A 20,715-nucleotide genomic window follows, 5' to 3' on the forward strand; every position below is an offset into this window, starting at 1 on the left:
TCTAGGGCAGTAAGGGGTTAATGTCAGCATCCCTGGTGGTCTAGGGCAGTAAGGGGTTAATGTCAGCATCCCTGGTGGTCTACGGCAGTACAGGATGTTCTACCATTCACGTTCCCATCTGATAAGACTCCAATAATGCGGCATTTACGATGATACCGTATTATAGGATTTTGTATCGGTTTTAGGCTGCCATCACACATTCAGTAATTGGTCAGTATTTTACATCAGTATTTCTCAGCAAAAACCAGGAGTGGGTGATAAATGCAGAAGTGGTACAGATGTTTCTATTATACTTTTCCTCTAATTGTTCCACTCCTGGTCAGGGATGTGAACGGCGGACTGGCAGTATTTGCTGGGACTTGTGGTTTTCCTCTGGACTGCAGGACTTGTGAGCGCCAGTGACGGACAGGCCGGGCCACGTGACCCCCGCTGACTCCTTTTGGGCGTGATGACGTCAGACGCAAGGAAGCGGCCAGCTGATACCTGAGAGCTGTTCACCTCTCCCTCGCCGAACGTCATGGCTCCGGTGGGCGGGGCCTGGGCGGTAGCGCAGCAGACGGGCAGCAGTTCCCTGGTGAGTCGGTGTCGGTGACCGCTGCGGGCGGCGAAGTGTCCAGAGTCAGACCGCGATGTGACGGGGCCGCCGGCGGATGACACAGGAGATGGCCCCCATTAAGTCCGTGCTGAGTCTGGCCACCTTCCTGTTCGGCCTGGCCATCGGCTTCATCTTCTGCTACGTGATCGTCACCATCGCCCTGCAGGAGAAGGACGAGCTGCCGGCGGACATCCTGCACAACGACCCTCACGGGCGGCACGGGGAGCAGCACGAGCACCGGCCGCTGCCCGGGAACATCATGAACTTCAACGCCGACGCCCAGCAGCACCATGGTAACCGCAGCACGACAAGTGCCGAAAAGTGCCCCCGTATATACCTATATACCCGCAGTGTGTGCCCATTATATGCCCCCAGTGTATACATATATGCCCCTAGTGTGTGCCCATTATATGCTCCCCAGTGTGTGCCCCCTGTATATACATAGATACCCCCCAGCGTGTGCCCCCTGTATATACATAGATACCCCCCCAGCGTGTGCCCCCTGTATATACATAGATACCCCCCCAGCGTGTGCCCCCTGTATATACATAGATACCCCCCCAGCGTGTGCCCCCTGTATATACATAGATGCCCCCCAGCGTGTGCCCCCTGTATATACATAGATGCCCCCCAGCGTGTGCCCCCTGTATATACATAGATGCCCCCCAGCGTGTGCCCCCTGTATATACATAGATGCCCCCCAGCGTGTGCCCCCTGTATATACATAGATGCCCCCCAGCGTGTGCCCCCTGTATATACATAGATGCCCCCCAGCGTGTGCCCCCTGTATATACATAGATGCCCCCCAGCGTGTGCCCCCTGTATATACATAGATGCCCCCCAGCGTGTGCCCCCTGTATATACATAGATGCCCCCCAGCGTGTGCCCCCTGTATATACATAGATGCCCCCCAGCGTGTGCCCCCTGTATATACATAGATGCCCCCCAGCGTGTGCCCCCTGTATATACATAGATGCCCCCCAGCGTGTGCCCCCTGTATATACATAGATGCCCCCCAGCGTGTGCCCCCTGTATATACATAGATGCCCCCCAGCGTGTGCCCCCTGTATATACATAGATGCCCCCCAGCGTGTGCCCCCTGTATATACATAGATGCCCCCCAGCGTGTGCCCCCTGTATATACATAGATGCCCCCCAGCGTGTGCCCCCTGTATATACATAGATGCCCCCCAGCGTGTGCCCCCTGTATATACATAGATGCCCCCCAGCGTGTGCCCCCTGTATATACATAGATGCCCCCCAGCGTGTGCCCCCTGTATATACATAGATGCCCCCCAGCGTGTGCCCCCTGTATATACATAGATGCCCCCCAGCGTGTGCCCCCTGTATATACATAGATGCCCCCCAGCGTGTGCCCCCTGTATATACATAGATGCCCCCCAGCGTGTGCCCCCTGTATATACATAGATGCCCCCCAGCGTGTGCCCCCTGTATATACATAGATGCCCCCCAGCGTGTGCCCCCTGTATATACATAGATGCCCCCCAGCGTGTGCCCCCTGTATATACATAGATGCCCCCCAGCGTGTGCCCCCTGTATATACATAGATGCCCCCCAGCGTGTGCCCCCTGTATATACATAGATGCCCCCCAGCGTGTGCCCCCTGTATATACATAGATGCCCCCAGCGTGCCCATTATATGCCCCCAGTGTATACATAGATGCCCCCAGCGTGTGCCCATTATATGCCCCCAGTGTATACATAGATGCCCCCAGCGTGTGCCCATTATATGCCCCCAGTGTATACATAGATGCCCCCAGCGTGTGCCCATTATATGCCCCCAGTGTATACATATATGCCCCCAGCGTGTGCCCATTATATGCCCCCAGTGTGTGCCCATTATATGCCCCCAGTGTATACATATATGCCCCAGTGTGTGCCCATTATGTGCCCCCAGTATATACATATATTCCCACAGTGTGTGCCCATTATATCAGAGACGCGGGATTTCCAGGACAGACAGACAGAAAAACCCTTCATCGTCGCCATGGCAACCATTATGACATCTACGTCGATACTGTGCCCGTCGCTGATTGGTCAAGGCGAATTTGCGGCAGACTGTGCCCGTCGCTGATTGGTCAAGGCAACCTTTATGACATCGTCGCCATGCTGTGCCCGTCGCTGATTGGTCGAGGCCTGGCGGCCTCAACCAATCAGACGCGGGATTTCCAGGACAGACAGACAGAAAAACCCTTAGACAATTATATATATATATATATATATATATATATATATATATATATATATATATATATATATATATATATATATATATATATATATATATATATATATATATATATATGTATATATATGCATGCCCCTAGTGTGTGCCCATTATATGCCCCCAGTGTGTGCCCATTATATGCCACCAGTATATACAGTGGGGCAAAAAAGTATTTAGTCAGTCAGCAATAGTGCAAGTTCCACCACTTAAGATGAGAGGCGTCTGTAATTTACATCATAGGTAGACCTCAACTATGGGAGACAAACTGAGAAAAAAAAATCCAGAAAATCACATTGTCTGTTTTTTTAACATTTTATTTGCATATTATGGTGGAAAATAAGTATTTGGTCAGAAACAAAATTTCATCTCAATACTTTGTAATATATCCTTTGTTGGCAATGACAGAGGTCAAACGTTTTCTGTAAGTCTTCACAAGGTTGCCACACACTGTTGTTGGTATGTTGGCCCATTCCTCCATGCAGATCTCCTCTAGAGCAGTGATGTTTTTGGCTTTTCGCTTGGCAACACGGACTTTCAACTCCCTCCAAAGGTTTTCTATAGGGTTGAGATCTGGAGACTGGCTAGGCCACTCCAGGACCTTGAAATGCTTCTTACGAAGCCACTCCTTCGTTGCCCTGGCGGTGTGCTTTGGATCATTGTCATGTTGAAAGACCCAGCCACGTTTCATCTTCAATGCCCTTGCTGATGGAAGGAGGTTTGCACTCACAATCTCACGATACATGGCCCCATTCATTCTTTCATGTACCCGGATCAGTCGTCCTGGCCCCTTTGCAGAGAAATAGCCCCAAAGCATGATGTTTCCACCACCATGCTTTACAGTAGGTATGGTGTTTGATGGATGCAACTCAGTATTCTTTTTCCTCCAAACACGACAAGTTGTGTTTCTACCAAACAGTTCCAGTTTGGTTTCATCAGACCATAGGACATTCTCCCAAAACTCCTCTGGATCATCCAAATGCTCTCTAGCAAACTTCAGACGGGCCCGGACATGTACTGGCTTAAGCAGTGGGACACGTCTGGCACTGCAGGATCTGAGTCCATGGTGGCGTAGTGTGTTACTTATGGTAGGCCTTGTTACATTGGTCCCAGCTCTCTGCAGTTCATTCACTAGGTCCCCCCGCGTGGTTCTGGGATTTTTGCTCACCGTTCTTGTGATCATTCTGACCCCACGGGGTGGGATTTTGCGTGGAGCCCCAGATCGAGGGAGATTATCAATTGTCTTGTATGTCTTCCATTTTCTAATTATTGCTCCCACTGTTGATTTCTTCACTCCAAGCTGGTTGGCTATTGCAGATTCAGTCTTCCCAGCCTGGTGCAGGGCTACAATTTTGTTTCTGGTGTCCTTTGACAGCTCTTTGGTGTTCACCATGATAGTGGAGTTTGGAGTCAGACTGTTTGAGGGTGTGCACAGGTGTCTTTTTATACTGATAACAAGTTTAAACAGGCGCCATTACTACCGGTAATGAGTGGAGGAAAGAGGAGACTCTTAAAGAAGAAGTTACAGGTCTGTGAGAGCCAGAAATCTTGATTGTTTGTTTCTGACCAAATACTTATTTTCCACCATAATATGCAAATAAAATGTTAAAAAAACAGACAATGTGATTTTCTGTATTTTTTTTTCTCAGTTTGTCTCCCATAGTTGAGGTCTACCTATGATGTAAATTACAGACGCCTCATCTTTTTAAGTGGTGGAACTTGCACTGTTGCTGACTGACTAAATACTTTTTTGCCCCACTGTACATATATACCCCCAGTGTGTGCCCATTATATGCCCCCAGTGTATACATATATGCCCCCAGTGTGTGCCCATTATATGCCACCAGTATATACATGTGTGTGTATATACACCCCCGGTGTGTGTGTGTGTGTGCCCCCTGTATATACATGTGTGTGTATATACACCCCCGGTGTGTGTGTGCCCCCTGTATATACATGTGTGTATATACACCCCCGGTGTGTGTGTGTGTGTGGGTGCCCCCTGTATATACGTGTGTGTGTGTGTGTATATACACCCCCGGTGTGTGTGTGTATATACACCCCCGGTGTGTGTGTGTGCCCCCTGTATATACATGTGATATCCCTGTTGTGTGTGCCCCCTGTATATACGTGTGTGTGTGTGTGTGTGTGTGTGTGTATATACACCCCCGGTGTGTGTGTGTGCCCCCTGTATATGTGTGTGTGTATATATATATATATACACCCCCGGTGTGTGTGTGTGCCCCGTGTGTGTGTGTGTGTATATACACCCCCGGTGTGTGTGTGTGCCCTGTTATGAAAGGCAATTCAGAATCACAATGGACATGGAGGTCAGAGCACATACAGTGAACTGACAATAACCCAAAATAATAGAACGAGCTCTGAGACGTGGGAACTCTGCAGACCGCAATCCCTAAGCCTATCAAACCACACTAAAAGTAGCCGTGGAGCGCTCCTGACCAGAACCTAGGCGCCTCGTCACAACCTGAGAAACTAGCTAATCCTGAAGATAGAAAAATAAGCCTACCTTGCCTCAGAGAAATTCCCCAAAGGAAAAGGCAGCCCCCCACATATAATGACTGTGAGTAAGATGAAAACACAAACACAGAGATGAAACAGATTTAGCAAAGTGAGGCCCGACTAGCTGAACAGAACGAGGATAGGGAAGATAACTTTGCGGTCAGCACAAAAACCTATAAAAAAACCACGCAGAGGGGACAAAAAGACCCTCCGCACCGACTAACGGTACGGAGGTGGTCCCTCTGCGTCTCAGAGCTTCCAGCAGGCGAGAAAAACCAATAAAGCAAGCTGGACAGAAAAATAGCAACAAAATAACACAAGCAAAACTTAGCTTTGCAAAGCAGCAGGCCACAGGAATGATCCAGGGAAAAAACAAGTCCCACACTGAAACATTGACAGGAAGCATAGATCAAAGCATCAGGTGGAGTTAAGTAGAGAAGAAGCTAACGAGCTCACCAGATCACCTGAGGGAGGAAACTCAGAAGCTGCAGTACCACTTTCCTCCACAAACGGAAGATCCCAGAGAGAATCAGCCGAAGTACCACTTGTGACCACAGGAGTGAACTCTGCCACAGAATTCACAACAGTGCCCCCTGTATATACGTGTGTGTGTATATACACCCCCGGTGTGTGTGTGTGCCCCCTGTATATACGTGTGTGTGTGTATATACACCCCCGGTGTGTGTGTGTGCCCCCTGTATATACATGTATATAATATCCCTGTTGTGTGTGCCCCCTGTATATACATGTATACCCCCTTTTCCTCTGCTTTGGATATTCCGTGGGCAGCGACTCCTTACCTCCCAGTTTGTCGCTGCTTCCTCTGTTCTGCTGCATCTTGAGGTGGTCGCAGCGCGGACCCCAGACCAGATAATGGGGCGACATCTTCCTCTTCCTCTGTATTATCTGCAGGGCTGTAGAGACATCGGTAGTTGGAGACCCCTTTACACCACTAAGGGTACCGTCACACTATACGATTTACCAACGATCACGACCAGCGATACGACCTGGCCGTGATCGTAGGTAAGTCGTTGTGTGGTCGCTGGAGAGCTGTCACACAGACAGCTCTCCAGCGACCAACGATGCCGAGGTCCCCGGGTAACCAGGGTAAACATCGGGTAACTAAGCGCAGGACCGCACTTAGTAACCCGATGTTTACCCTGGTTACCAGCGTAAAAAACAAACAAACACTACATACTTACATTCGGGTGTCTGTCCCTTGCCGTCTGCTTCCCGCACTGACTGACTGCCGGCCGTAAAGTGAAAGCACAGCACAGCGCGCTGTGCTCTGCTTTCACTTTACGGCCGGCAGTCAGTCAGTGCGGGAAGCAGACGGCAAGGGACCTGACGGACACCGGAATGTAAGTATGTAGTGTTTGTTTGTTTTTACATTTACGATGGTAACCAGGATAAACATCGGGTTACTAAGCGCGGTCCTGCGCTTAGTAACCCGATGTTTACCCTGGTTACAGGCGAACGCATCGCTGGATCGGTGTCACACACACCGATCTAGCGATGACAGCGGGAGATCCAGCGACGAAAGAAAGTTCCAAACGATCTGCTACGACGTACGATTCTCAGCAGGGTCCCTGATCGCTGCTGCGTGTCAGACACAGCGATATCGTATGGATATCGCTGGAACGTCACGAATCGTACCGTCGTAGCGATCGAAATGGCACTGTGTGACGGTACCCTTAGTGTCCGGGTCCTCCAACCTCCCACCACCATCTGTAGCAGAGTGCATTGTGGGAAATGCCAGCCCTGCACACTGACAGGTTATTATCTGCCAGGGAGTGTCCTCATCAGGGCGGGGAGAGGTCACTTTTTGGCTCTCCAGACTTTTCCTCCTGTGATTCTTCTTCAGTCGGGCTGAGGCATGGCAAGGCTATTGGGGTATATAATGGGGTCCCCAACCAACACTGCTGCCAGAGCAGCCAGCTGCTGCAAACAGAGGCTCGCTTTCCTGCACATATGGCCTGATGTATGGAAGGGGACCGAGAGCTGCTGCAAACAGCGTCCCCCCACCCCGGCCATCCACGGCTGCTCCCGTGTCAGATCACATGGCTTCCTTCTCATCGGGCTCGGATCTTAGTTACAGAACTAAGTCATTGGTTCCCATTCACTGATGGCAATCAGAGATCTTGAATGTAGTGAGACATTGAAGGTCGGTCAGTGAGGTGCTGCTCCCGTCACACACTCCATCCATCTTCCCCATAGAGGATGATGGATGAAGACACCAGCACACAAGGGGAACAATGGTGACATGTAGCCGCCGGAGGCGCACACCCCGGGGATTTGTTATTCCAGGGCAGCAGAGATATTGACAGTCAACACTCTGATCGTCGGGTTACAGCCAAGTATTCAATCAGAAAATCCAGATCAGCTGCCGGAGACCCACGGAGAGGCAGCAGCGTGCGCAGGCGGTGTGCTGGGCTATGGCGCCTGTTTACGGCTAGGAGCGGGGTCCGACCTCTGTGACCCCCTGGTAACAGCCATTTTGTGTTTTTGCAAAGTTCTCTTTGACCCGGTAACTTTTGTTATGAGTCCGTTCTGTTATGGAGCTACCCAATGTATACAGGGCTGTTACTAACAGTAAGATAATAAACTGTCAGGAAAAATATCTGCCCTCTGTATTCCGAAATACATTCCGTTTATTTTTTCGGACAGTGGAGCTGTTTGAAGACTGGGAGGAGAGGGGGGATCTAGAAGTTTAGGTTTATTTATTTTTTTAATATTTCTCTTTATTTTTTTTTCCTTCGGGGTGTTGAACCTGCGATCAGTCGTAGATTACACTGTAATACTGTAGTATAGGTGTACTAACATTGTAGATGGGGGTCCTTCAGCAGGCCCCCGGCGGCCTTGATGGCTATTAGCACCCAGCGACCCCCAAATCTTGTAAATGTCACTTTGTGGTTGGTGGAGGGGAAATTGCCGCATCCACGTCTCTGCTCCATTCATTCTCTGTGGGACTTCCGGAAAAGGTGGAACGCTGCAGGATCTTCAGCAGTACCATAGAGAATGGATGGAGAGGAGGCGTCAAGGCATTGCCACTGCTCCATACAACCATATTAGTACAGATGGATAGGGGGATCTGCCATTTTCTCAAGATGGGGATCATTAGCACTGTCACACCAGGCGCCCCCCTCCTGGTGGCTGCCCCAGACACCTGCCTCCTCTAGTGGCTGTCGTCATGTTCCAACCCCTCCCCCAGGTGGGTGCTGTCGCTCCCAGACACCTGGCGCCCCAAAACCAGTGTCCATAGATATCCATTAGCTGTCTGTGTAGTACAGGACCGGTCCTCCAGAGCGTCAGACAATCTTCGGTCTACAGCTGTGATCACCAACCTGGAACTCTCCACCTCTTACAAAATTACAACTCCTATAATTGCTTGACAGCCACAGCTGGGAGTTGTAGTTCTGCAACCGCTGGACACCCAAAGGTTGGAGACCACTTAACTACAGTGTTGTCTCTAAACATCTCTGTCTGTCTCCTTCAGATGAGGACGTCCATGTTTCTGAAGACCTCCACAAAAAGGTGAGGATCCTGTGCTGGGTCATGACTGGTCCACAAAACCTGGACAAGAAGACCAAACACGTGAAGGCCACCTGGGCGCAGAGGTGCAATAAAGTCTTATACATGAGCTCCGAAGAAAATAAAGACTTCCCCACAGTGGGGCTGGACACCAAGGAGGGCCGGGACCAGCTCTACTGGAAAACCATCAAGGCCTTCCAGTATGTGCATGACCACCACCTGGATGAAGCCGACTGGTTCATGAAAGCGGACGACGACACGTATGTGGTGGTGGACAACCTGCGGTGGCTTTTATCCAAGCATAGCCCGGAGGAGCCCATTTATTTTGGTCGGAGGTTCAAGCCTTACGTCAAACAGGGCTACATGAGCGGAGGGGCCGGCTACGTCCTCAGCAGGGAGGCTTTAATAAGGTTCGTGAACGCTTTCAAGGAGGAGAAGTGCACGCACAGTTCGTCTGTGGAGGACCTGGCGCTTGGGAAGTGCATGGAGAACATTAACGTCAAGGCTGGAGATTCCAGGGACACCAGCGGGAAGGAGACCTTCCACCCGTTCGTCCCAGAGCATCATCTCATCCAGGGATATTTGCCAAAGACTTTCTGGTATTGGAACTACAACTATTATCCTGCCATCGAGGTAAGACCCAGGCGGTGTATTGTTCCGCCTAGTTGTGTAAGCGCCTTCATGTTCAAGGCTCTGGGAGGATAAAGGTTTTACCAGATGATTTTCACCTTTAAGTAACTGGAACTAATCCGTGAGGAATGCAAACACCTGGGTTCGGCTAGCCAGCATGTCTCCCATAATGCCAGCCCCGATGGGGGAGGTTAGGGCTCCTGTCCTCTTGGTAGAGGGTGTGGGTTAAAAACTGGTTTTGGGTTAGTGTAACTTTGTTTTTTTTTTTAACTCCTTAATGCTCAATGACAGATCTCACGGAGCCATTCAGCGTGTAGGGAGCGGGCTCAGGAGCTGAGCCCACGCCACACGGGGCAGGTGCCAGCTGTTACACAGCCGGCTCCAATCAGTGAGCTGAGCAATCCTGCCCGAGCATCCATTCCAAGGACTCATCGGCCCTCGACCCCCACAGTGATCGCAGGGTGCCCTCATACAAGATATGTCAACAGAACAATAATATTAAAAAAAAAAAAAGCTATAGACCTTTTAAGGAGAGAAGGGGGAAAAAAACTGAAAATTGTCCATGAAGGGGTTCATCCAATGTTTTAACTTTAGGATCTGATCGCCAAACAATGCGAATGGAAAACTTGAGACATGGTCGTCAGAAATGTAAAGTGATCACCGCCCGTTTTCACAGAGCGTTACCCTATTATTATTATTTTTTTTGCCACTGATGATCCATCACATATTCAATTAGCCATATTAGGACCATTCGTATACTTGTTTATGGCAGGAGGGGTTGTTTGTTTTAGTATTTGTGGCAGGGTTTTTTACATGTTAAACACTTCTTATGTTTTGATTTTTGTGTTTTTTTTTTTTTTTTTTTTTCTTTCCAAAACGCCGAATACAATGGTTATGATTTCTGCAATTTTTGTTTGTTAACTTTTTTTTTTTTTTAAGAACAAAATTCTTGGCATATGCATGTGCAAAAAAAACTATTTGCGCATTTTTCAGTTTTTTTTTTTTTTTGTTTGTTTGTTTTTTAAATTATTATTTTAAACCCCTTTTTTAAGTGAATAACCCGAACCCTTTCATGGACCCGAGATTTAACGTGTGTTCCAACTGGATATCAAGCGTGTAGCAGCAAAATGACGTGTACACGAGAAATCTGCAATGTAAATTGGCTGCTGCAAATTTAAAAAAAAATTTTTTTTTTTTTTTTTTGCCGGTGTACACTGCTGGCCGTCCATTGCACGGGTAACACCTGAGTTGTACTCATCCACCACCACCATAAGGTCCTCATTATCAGGGGTGGGGAGTTGAGTTTTGAGCTTTCTGCCGTTTGCGCTACATGTATGTATAAGGGTTAGGGCGTCACCCAAGGCAATTACTTTTAGACTTTTATTGCGCTTTTTCTGCCTCCTGATGAGCCGGTCTTTCCGGTTATGATGGCTCCTCGCATTCCATTATGTAAAGGCTCGGCTCTGCGTTCTGCAATCTGGACGTGTAATGGTAAATGAGGCCTGAATGACACATGTCCTGGATTATTATTCCTGGGAGGAATTCTCCTTTCACCTGGGCGGGTCCCTTAAATTAGAAAATGTAGCACATGTCCTGCATATTAATGGCCCCAGCAGCCGGAAGTGGCAGAACTACCCGTATCTACATCATATAGAGCGGGCCACGTCCTCTGACTGCTTCTGTCCGGCCGGAGAGGGACTGATCCACCATTCTGATTTTTCTCAGAATTTTCCAAAGCAGGGACTACAACACCCATCTGCTGCATTAAATAGCACCTATGAGGCGGCACTGTGTCAGCTCTGGCTGATAGCAGAGAACACTTGTATTCCTAGTGAATGACCCCCTCACCTCCGCTACACGCAGCGTTCAGATGGGATATGTTTTCCCCAAACTGTTCTTCCCCCGTCCCACCATATACTCTGCTGCCTTCTCACTTGTGTGTTATTGTGCTGTTGTACGCCCTGTGCAGGAGAGGCACAGAGGATAAAAAATAATCTCCTTTTCCAAAAGAAAATCATGTTGTTTTTTATGCGCTCATGTAAATATAACCATATAATCAGCTGCTTTTTATAAAGCAATAACTGGGCAAGTCCCTGGTCACCGTGTTGTCTCATTACAGTTTGCACTGACAGTGCACTCTCTTACTGGCTGGCACAAGGGAGCGCACTGTCATTGTGCATTCAGAGGAATACAGCACAGGGAGCTCATACTGAGCATACGTCAGAATTTACAACAAAGGCATTATCTGTAGAGCAAGAACAAGCCCAGTCCCTGAAACAGACATCACTGATGTGACCACAGCCTCTGCCGCCTGATGATGTGCTATGTGAGCATTCCAGAATATACAGGGGGGATTCTTAAACAAAATGCCATTGGAGGTTTAAAAAAAAAAAAAAGGAATTCAGACTGGAGAGGGTACATTAGAGAATATAAAATTGAAGTATATTAGAAAAGGATATTTAAATTAGTACTTTAATTAGCTTGACATTTAGTATTAAGTTCACCTTTGGTTTGGAAACGCCCCTTTAAGTTGTGCCGACTGGTTTGGCCCTTTACAGCAGTGTCAGTTTCTCATGTGGCCCCTTGGGAAAATTAATTGTCCATCCCTGATATAGAGGGTTACACAGGGAGGCAGAACCTACATTATTTATATGGAGAAAAACAAGGGGGTAGTACTGTCTGTGCCTAGATCATAAATATAAAGGAACAGGGAGGCAGTAATATCTAGATCACTTACACGGAGAATGAGGGTACAATGGTACAATCTTTACTTGGTCTTCCCTGGTTTTATCTTGTATGTTACCAAAGTGCCAATAGTTTTCCATGTATGTGATGTAGGTACAGATAGTGCCGCCTCCTTGTTGCTCTACGTGTATATGGTGTAGGTACAGATAGCGCCGCCTCCTTGTTGCTCTACGTGTATATGGTGTAGGTACAGATAGCGCCGCCTCCTTGTCACTCTACGTGTATATGATGTAGGTACAGATAGTGCCGCCTCCTTGTTGCTCTGTGTATATGATGTAGGTACAGATAGTGCTGCCTCCTTGTTGCTCTATGTATATGATGTAGGTACAGATAGTGCCGCCTCCTTGTTGCTCTATGTATATGATGTAGGTACAGATAGTGCTGCCTCCTTGTTGCTCTGTTTATATGATGTAGGTACAGATAGTGCCGCCTCCTTGTTGCTCTACGTGTATATGGTGTAGGTACAGATAGTGCCGCCTCCTTGTTGCTCTACGTGTATATGGTGTAGGTACAGATAGTGCCGCCTCCTTGTTGCTCTACGTGTATATGGTGTAGGTACAGATAGCGCCGCCTCCTTGTTGCTCTACGTGTATATGGTGTAGGTACAGATAGTGCCGCCTCCTTGTTGCTCTACGTGTATATGGTGTAGGTACAGATAGTGCCGCCTCCTTGTTGCTCTACGTGTATATGGTGTAGGTACAGATAGTGCCGCCTCCTTGTTGCTCTACGTGTATATGGTGTAGGTACAGATAGTGCCGCCTCCTTGTTGCTCTACGTGTATATGGTGTAGGTACAGATAGCGCCGCCTCCTTGTTGCTCTACGTGTATATGGTGTAGGTACAGATAGCGCCGCCTCCTTGTTGCTCTACGTGTATATGGTGTAGGTACAGATAGCGCCGCCTCCTTGTTGCTCTACGTGTATATGGTGTAGGTACAGATAGCGCCGCCTCCTTGTTGCTCTACGTGTATATGGTGTAGGTACAGATAGCGCCGCCTCCTTGTTGCTCTACGTGTATATGGTGTAGGTACAGATAGCGCCGCCTCCTTGTCGCTCTACGTGTATATGGTGTAGGTACAGATAGCGCCGCCTCCTTGTTGCTCTACGTGTATATGGTGTAGGTACAGATAGCGCCGCCTCCTTGTCGCTCTACGTGTATATGGTGTAGGTACAGATAGCGCCGCCTCCTTGTCGCTCTACGTGTATATGGTGTAGGTACAGATAGCGCCGCCTCCTTGTCGCTCTACGTGTATATGATGTAGGTACAGATAGTGCCGCCTCCTTGTCGCTCTACGTGTATATGGTGTAGGTACAGATAGCGCCGCCTCCTTGTCGCTCTACGTGTATATGATGTAGGTACAGATAGTGCCGCCTCCTTGTTGCTCTGTGTATATGATGTAGGTACAGATAGTGCCGCCTCCTTGTTGCTCTGTGTATATGATGTAGGTACAGATAGTGCTGCCTCCTTGTTGCTCTATGTATATGATGTAGGTACAGATAGTGCTGCCTCCTTGTTGCTCTGTGTATATGATGTAGGTACAGATAGCGCCGCCTCCTTGTTGCTCTACGTGTATATGGTGTAGGTACAGATAGTGCCGCCTCCTTGTTGCTCTACGTGTATATGGTGTAGGTACAGACAGTGCCGCCTCCTTGTTGCTCTACGTGTATATGGTGTAGGTACAGATAGTGCCGCCTCCTTGTTGCTCTACGTGTATATGGTGTTGGTACAGATAGTGCCGCCTCCTTGTTTTTATCCTACAAATGACCTGCCTATATCTACATGCTTTACAGGTGAAAACAGGGAGGCAGTACTATCTGTACCTACAGGATTTAGAGGGAGAAACATGGAGCAAGTACTTTATATACCTGGAAGGGTGAAGTAAAATGTAGATTTTCTTTAAGTCTCGGTAGTGGTAATCAGCAGCTCTGTACCATGTAAGCAAGCAGTGATCCTCCTGTATTTTTGTGTTTCAGGGTCCCGGCTGCTGCTCTGACCTGGCTGTTTCCTTCCATTATGTGGACTCTTCGACTATGTACCAGTTAGAATACCTGGTGAACCATCTCCGTCCCTACGGGTACTCTTACAGATACAGTCCAGATTCCCAAAATAATCCAGAGCAAATCAATGTGAAGGACAAAGATGCGAAAGCCGAGTAATGGAGGGCACGATCACCAGGGAGCCAAAAACTGGTCGTGAACCCCTGTGTGACCGTATCGGAGGGTTACGTCACCCCCTGTAAAGGCGGCATTTGGAATCTGTGCAATGCTCCGTTGGCGAAGTGGGGGGGTTCTTAAATATTGAAGACCCATTTTGACATTCGCCTGCACTCCTGGAAGCCTTTTCTTCTTTTTTTTTTTTTTTTTTCTTCCTATGGACATCCTAATCGACTCCAAGCCATTTTGGGACTTGTCCTGCGTCCCCGGACTTCGGTGGGACAAACAATGCTCTTAAAGGATATTAATTCTATAAAGGAACTCAACAAGCCACTTTTTCATTTTTAGGAAATTGACTTGCGGATGATGCAAATCACGTAGTGACCCTGACTGTCTAATGATGTCCTTGGGCGGTGTGTAATACTTTATTTCCCCAGTGGCGGCGCTGCAGAGAAATCAAGCACTTGCCGCCAATCTGTCTCCGATCGCCGCCGCAGCAGCAGGACATCCACCTATTATGTAACTTTAGAGGAACGTTTCTAACACAAAGGCATTGTAAAAAAAAAACGACAACCCCTGTATGGCTCCGGTTGTTGTGGTTGGCACTGAATAGTTTGCGTTACCCAGAATTCTTTAGTATGAAGTTTTTTTTTTTTTTTTTTTTGCTTGTTGGCCTTGTCTCATGATATCGTTACCGACTACTTGTCAAGGTTTCTGCACTTATATATACGGCAGCTATAAGGACACGACGTGTTGTGGTCGTCGCCCGCTACTGCATTATGAATCAGCCTATTGACAATCAATTGGGTAAATGTCCCCCACCCCCGGTCCGGTGGGAACGGTGAAGCTGCCGCTGCACCGACAGCCGGTGAGATTCCGTTATAAAAAAAAGCATGGCCTCCTCCCCCCCCCCCCCTTAAAATTTCCTTTTTTGTCTTGTGCAAGTAATTTATCAGAACTTTTTAGTTTTCAGCCCTTATTTAATAAGCTACTTATTTAAGGGGTTGTGCAGAATTAGGACAAAATGTACTTTTTGGAGTAAAAAAATAACAGCATAGCCGCACTGACCACAAAGAGCTGAGCTGCAGTTCCAGACATGGTCAGGTGGGGCACTGTTTCTTTTTTAGAGATCAGCTGTGATTTTTCAGTATGTCACCCTGGAGCTCTGGTGCACTCGCCACTGCCTGCCCTGTTCTAATATCATGGTGCGTTCCCGCGGTGGGGGGCTGTAGGACAGGATGGCCCACTTATCAGTACAGTGGGACCGAGAGGCTTTATTGAAAGGATCCCCTTTAAAGGGATGGTCCCACAAACAGGATTTATTACTTCATAATAGGAGGTTGTTTTTTGACTGCTGGGACCCCCGCCAATGATGAGAACAGGGGTCCCCAATTGTGAATGGTGCAGCATTGCGCATGTGTCACATCCACCGCTTCATTCCCTACTATAGAGGTGCGCATGTGTAACCACCATGTTTTTTCTGTGGGAGCTGGAGCATACATGCTTAACTACCACTTCATTCCCTTCTGCGGCAGTACACGTGTCACCACCACGTCATTCCCTTCTACAGTATGCGAGTGCAAATGTGTGACCGCCGCTTCATTGCCTTTCCGCTGGAGCGCTCATGTGTGACCGCCGCTGCATTTCCTTCTGCTGGAGCGTGCACGTTTGACCGCCGCTTCATTCCCTTTCCACTGGAGCGTGCATGTGTGACCGCCGCTTCATTCCGTTTCTGCTGGAGCACGCATGTCTGACCGCCGCTTCATTCCATTTCCGCTGGAGCACGCATGTCTGACCGCCGCTTCATTTTCTTCCGCTGGAGTGCTCATGTGTGACCACCGCTTCATTCCCTTTCCGCTAGGGTGCGAATGTGTGACCACCGCTTCATTCCCTTTTCACTGGAGCGCTCATGTGTGACCGCCGCTTCATTCCCTTCTGCTGGAGCGCTCATGTCTGACCGCCGCTTCATTCCCTTTCCGCTGGAGTGCTCATGTGTGACCGCCGCCTCATTCCCTTTCCGCTAGGGTGCGAATGTGTGACCACCGCTTCATTCCCTTTTCACTGGAGCGCTCATGTGTGACCGCCGCTTCATTCCCTTCTGCTGGAGCGCTCATGTCTGACCGCCGCTTCATTCCCTTTCCGCCGGAGCGCTCATGTGTGACCGCCGCCTCATTCCCTTTCCGCTAGGGTGCGAATGTGTGACCACCACTTCATTCCCTTTTCACTGGAGCCCTCATGTGTGACCGCCGCTTCATTCCCTTCTGCTGGAGCGCTCATGTCTGACCGCCGCTTCATTCCCTTTCCGCTGGAGCGCTCATGTGCGACCGCCGCTTCATTCCCCTTCCACTGGAGCGTGCATGTGTGACCGCCGCTTCATTCTGCTGGAGTGTGCATGTGTGACCGCCGCTTCATTCCCCTTCCACTGGAGCGCTCATGTGTGACCGCCGCTTCATTCTGCTGGAGTGTGCATGTGTGACCGCCGCTTCATTCCCCTTCCGCTGGAGCGTGCATGTGTGACCGCCGCTTCATTCTGCTGGAGCGTGCATGTGTGACCGCCGCTTCATTCCCCTTCCGCTGGAGCGTGCATGTGTGACCGCCGCTTCATTCTGCTGGAGCGTGCATGTGTGACCGCCGCTTCATTCCCCTTCCGCTGGAGCGTGCATGTGTGACCGCCGCTTCATTCATTTTCCGCTAGGGCGTGCATGTGGGACCACGTCATCGTTCCTTTCTGCAGGAGTGCGCATGTGCGATCATCCTGAGAGTGTGCATGTGTGTCCAATGTGTGTGCTTTTGTGGTCTCACACGCTCACTACAATGTCGCTCGCACTGAGAGCCACAAGACCCTTGTCTTTGAGATTTGCGAGGGGCTAGCAATCAGACCCCAGCCCTCATACATCTATCACCTATCGTGGATAAATTATATTTATGGGAAAACCCCTTTAAGCTATTTAAAATATTTCCATGCTGATTTGTTTTTTTTTGTTCTTTGCCACCAAACTGATGCAGAAAAATAGCAAAATTCCCCCCTTTATCCCTATCCGACAAAAAAACCTTCTATTTCTTTAGTAAAATTTTCAAGTGAAATAAACTATGTTAAGGTCGATGCCATAAAGTGTCTGAAAGTGTTCAGGAGGAACTTTGCGACTGAATTGTGGCTGATCCGCTTTCTTGGAGGCCCGTACTTTTACCCCGTAGTTTATAGCGCCCTCCACTGGACAGGGCCACTTGAAGGACCGAATCGCTTCAACCAAAGAGCAAACTTTCGTTTTCCCGTTGTTGTCACCTGTGATCCGTTACTTTACGTAGACGATATTTTTTTAGTGGATTATCTGTTTCTGGAGATTTCATTGTGACCCATCAAGTATTTATTTTTATTTATTGTGCTTGTGGACTGATACGACTAACTGGGGCATTGTCTTATTAGGGGTTGACGGGGATGTGCTGTAGAGTCTAGAAAAGAAAAAAATGTATATTGTTTAGTGTTAATAATGGAAATATCATAATTCCTGAGTGTCATATACAAAAAAAAACTCACGTCTCCAGATGGACCCTGTTAATGGGGACAATACAGTCACATGGGCAAATTGGGGGTCCACATTAGCCTAAAGGGGATGTACCAGCTAAGCAAGTTCCCAACAGTGGTACCTTGCAGGTCACTGGTGGTCCCACTAGTGCCTAAAATGGAGCTGTGTAGGACCGCTTTCAGCTATTTCCAGCATAAATAGAGCGACCATTGAGTCTGGGCACTTCAGAGCCCCATTCTCAGAATTAGTGGGAACCCCAGTAATCACTTGTCCTGCAGATAGAAGTTTCCCTAACTTCACACTTAGCTTTTTCTACAAGGATTCAACCCCTATGATGCATTAATTGACATATCGGATGCCAAAACTTGTGTGCCCTATTGAAGGACTGTGTTGTAAGCATGGCTGCCCCCATTACCATGGATGTTATGGGGTCTGTCTGGTCGTAGAACCCTTTTCCGCAGAGTCTAGGAAGCTTGTCTTCTTGATATTTGGAAACGGCACCTATCCAAACCTCAGATCTTATATGGAGGTTCTTGCCCCATTCCCTTAGCACATTGGGCTCCTGTATCTCCACAGACGTGGTGTAAGGGGGCAGCCATGCACTATGTGGAGTCCTGTGCTGGTACCAGTGATGGTTGGTGAGGTGTTGGGACGGTTCCTTCTGGAGACTTTGGCCCTTTCCCTCGAGTTCTGCTCTCTTAGTGACTTGTTGCCTGTGTTTACCGCACTTCCTTTTATCTTACTTTGTTTCCTGAAGGCCAGATCCCGTGACCCTCCTGAGGAACTGGAGATGTCATCGCAACAGTGCCTACCGGTTGTGTTCTGGATTATATGATGATGCTATTATGGATCCGGCAACTTGAGACCTTGTATCGTCTGCTGCACTTCATTATAGGATATTACGAGTGAGGGATTCTTTATATAAAACTTTGAAGAATTGAGCTTTTGCCTGTGATCAGATCCTACTAGCCATGTACCTCTCGTTTCTAGCTGAGCTATAGGGAGCTGTTTGATGGAACGAACCCATCGTGCCCACCAGGAATAACCAACGTAGCTCCAAGCAGCTCTTCGTATCTCCGCTTCCTGTCGGCATTTTGGTGCTTTTTCTGGTGTTTTTCAAAGCAATTGGAACTTTAGCATATTTCTCCGATGCCATCCGTTTCCCGCTTTCATATTTCAGTTCCTCTGTAGTTCCTATGTTCCTTCCAGACCTATTACAGCCTGACTGTAGTCATGTAATAGGGGACTATGGATACATCCATCGTTCACATCGGCAGATTTCCTGCTGGACGCTTTACGTAGACTCTGCAGATGATGCATCCTAAGGCTAATGCACATTAGCAAATATTTAGCATTTTGTGCAGTAACACTACCCTCCACGCACTTCCACAATTGCCTTTTTCTTTTTTTTTCTGCCTTTTCGTTTTGCAAAAAAAAAAGTGAGCCCTATTTTTTCCAACTAGAGAAGGTGCAGGGTACGAGGTGAAGCTCGGTGCGTACAGATGTTCAGCAGACGTCTCGTGTTTTCACATCAGCAATGACAGCGCTTTCCTCTCTCCTTTACCATTAATCATTAACTTTGTCCAAAGGTCGACCATCAACAGTTCATGGGGCCCCGAGGAGAAATACGAAGTGGAGGAAAAACTAGGGAAAGCCTATATTTTTATATCCTGTTTGTACTGAAGCCTTGTGACTTTTTTGATTTGATAGTTGATTGTAATGACTTTTATTATTAAAACCTGTGTCTTAACGATTCCCTGAAATTTGTGATTATTAGACATTTCTTACACACCGATCCGCCATAATGTTTCCAACCCCTGCTGCCCAAACATCTCAGACCCATCAATGCGTGGGCTCCACGTGATCTCTGAAGTGTCCTGCGGGATCCAGCACCATCTTGGTCACGCCATATCCTTTCTATTCTGTACGTTACTCCATGGTTTGGACTTTTTTAATTGCAATCCTATCAATCAACAGATGATCGATAGGATTGCAATCTGGAAGAATTGAGACTGCTGCCCTTAATTCATCAGAAATTTGGCTTATAACTGTTTGAAATATTGGAAGATCATCTTTACGGCAAGTCTCGGACTCTTTACGGCAGTCCTGGATCTCTGGAAAAGTGGACAGAGCTTGGGCGAGAAACGGTGTCAACAAAAAATACATTGGAGACACATGAGTATATTCAGATGGGCATAGGGAAAGAATGTGTGCTTGGTTCCAGGTGATTGTGTGCAGTATCATTCAAAGTTCAATATCGTCGATGTTTATGCAGTTTAATATGTCAGTTCGACAGGACAGGAAACTGGTAAGCTATGCAAGATATTCACACAAACTCTGCTTTTTCAATTGTACTACATTATTTATTTTCCATATCTCTTTACTTCATATGTCCCAGCTGCTGCTTTCTTTCACCCTTTTACATAGTCTGTGCACTCTCGCCACATCAGTCCCTCTCTCCTCCCCTTTCCTATGTACAGCTCTAAGGCTCTACTCACAATTCTGAAACACTTCACATAATCCACTACCACCATACAGAACACAAAATGCTTGTACATATCTCTGAACTTCCTGCTCTCTTTATTTTTTTTTGTCCCCCTCCTTCTCCTAGTTGCAGATGACATCTTCCCTAACCCTGGCCCTCCTTCCACTAGGAAAAATATAACTCTCTTCCCGCTGCACATAGAAACCCTGCTAGTCTTATCAACATTACTTGCTTGCCTTCTCCTTTCTCTTTTACTTGTGCTCTCTGGTTTTCCCTCTCTGTGTGCAA

General features: G+C 48.0%; 1 protein-coding gene across 1 annotated transcript; it reads left to right on the plus strand.

Annotated features, from left to right (window-relative positions):
• Window positions 1-447: 447 nt before the first annotated feature.
• Window positions 448-19,697, plus strand: LOC138641741 (glycoprotein-N-acetylgalactosamine 3-beta-galactosyltransferase 1-like). The gene is made up of 3 exons (XM_069729368.1): window positions 448-888; window positions 8,857-9,524; window positions 14,239-19,697. Exons 1-3 carry the CDS (start codon window positions 651-653, stop codon window positions 14,419-14,421), a joined length of 1,089 nt encoding a protein of 362 aa, XP_069585469.1. The 5' UTR covers window positions 448-650; the 3' UTR covers window positions 14,422-19,697.
• The last annotated feature ends 1,018 nt before the right edge of the window (window positions 19,698-20,715 follow it).

The sequence above is a fragment of the Ranitomeya imitator genome, chromosome 6, assembly GCF_032444005.1.
Source record: "Ranitomeya imitator isolate aRanImi1 chromosome 6, aRanImi1.pri, whole genome shotgun sequence".
NCBI classification, from domain to species: domain Eukaryota; kingdom Metazoa; phylum Chordata; class Amphibia; order Anura; family Dendrobatidae; genus Ranitomeya; species Ranitomeya imitator.

What these genes read in the sequence shown, in the direction of transcription:
- LOC138641741 (XM_069729368.1), top strand. Translation starts at nt 651, where the DNA reads ATGACACAGGAGATGGCCCCCATTAAGTCCGTGCTGAGTCTGGCCACC. An exon ending in CGACGCCCAGCAGCACCATG is followed by an intron (nt 889 to 8,856) that starts GTAACCGCAGCA and finishes TGTCTCCTTCAG; the next exon opens with ATGAGGACGTCCATGTTTCT. An exon ending in ACTATTATCCTGCCATCGAG is followed by an intron (nt 9,525 to 14,238) that starts GTAAGACCCAGG and finishes TTTGTGTTTCAG; the next exon opens with GGTCCCGGCTGCTGCTCTGA.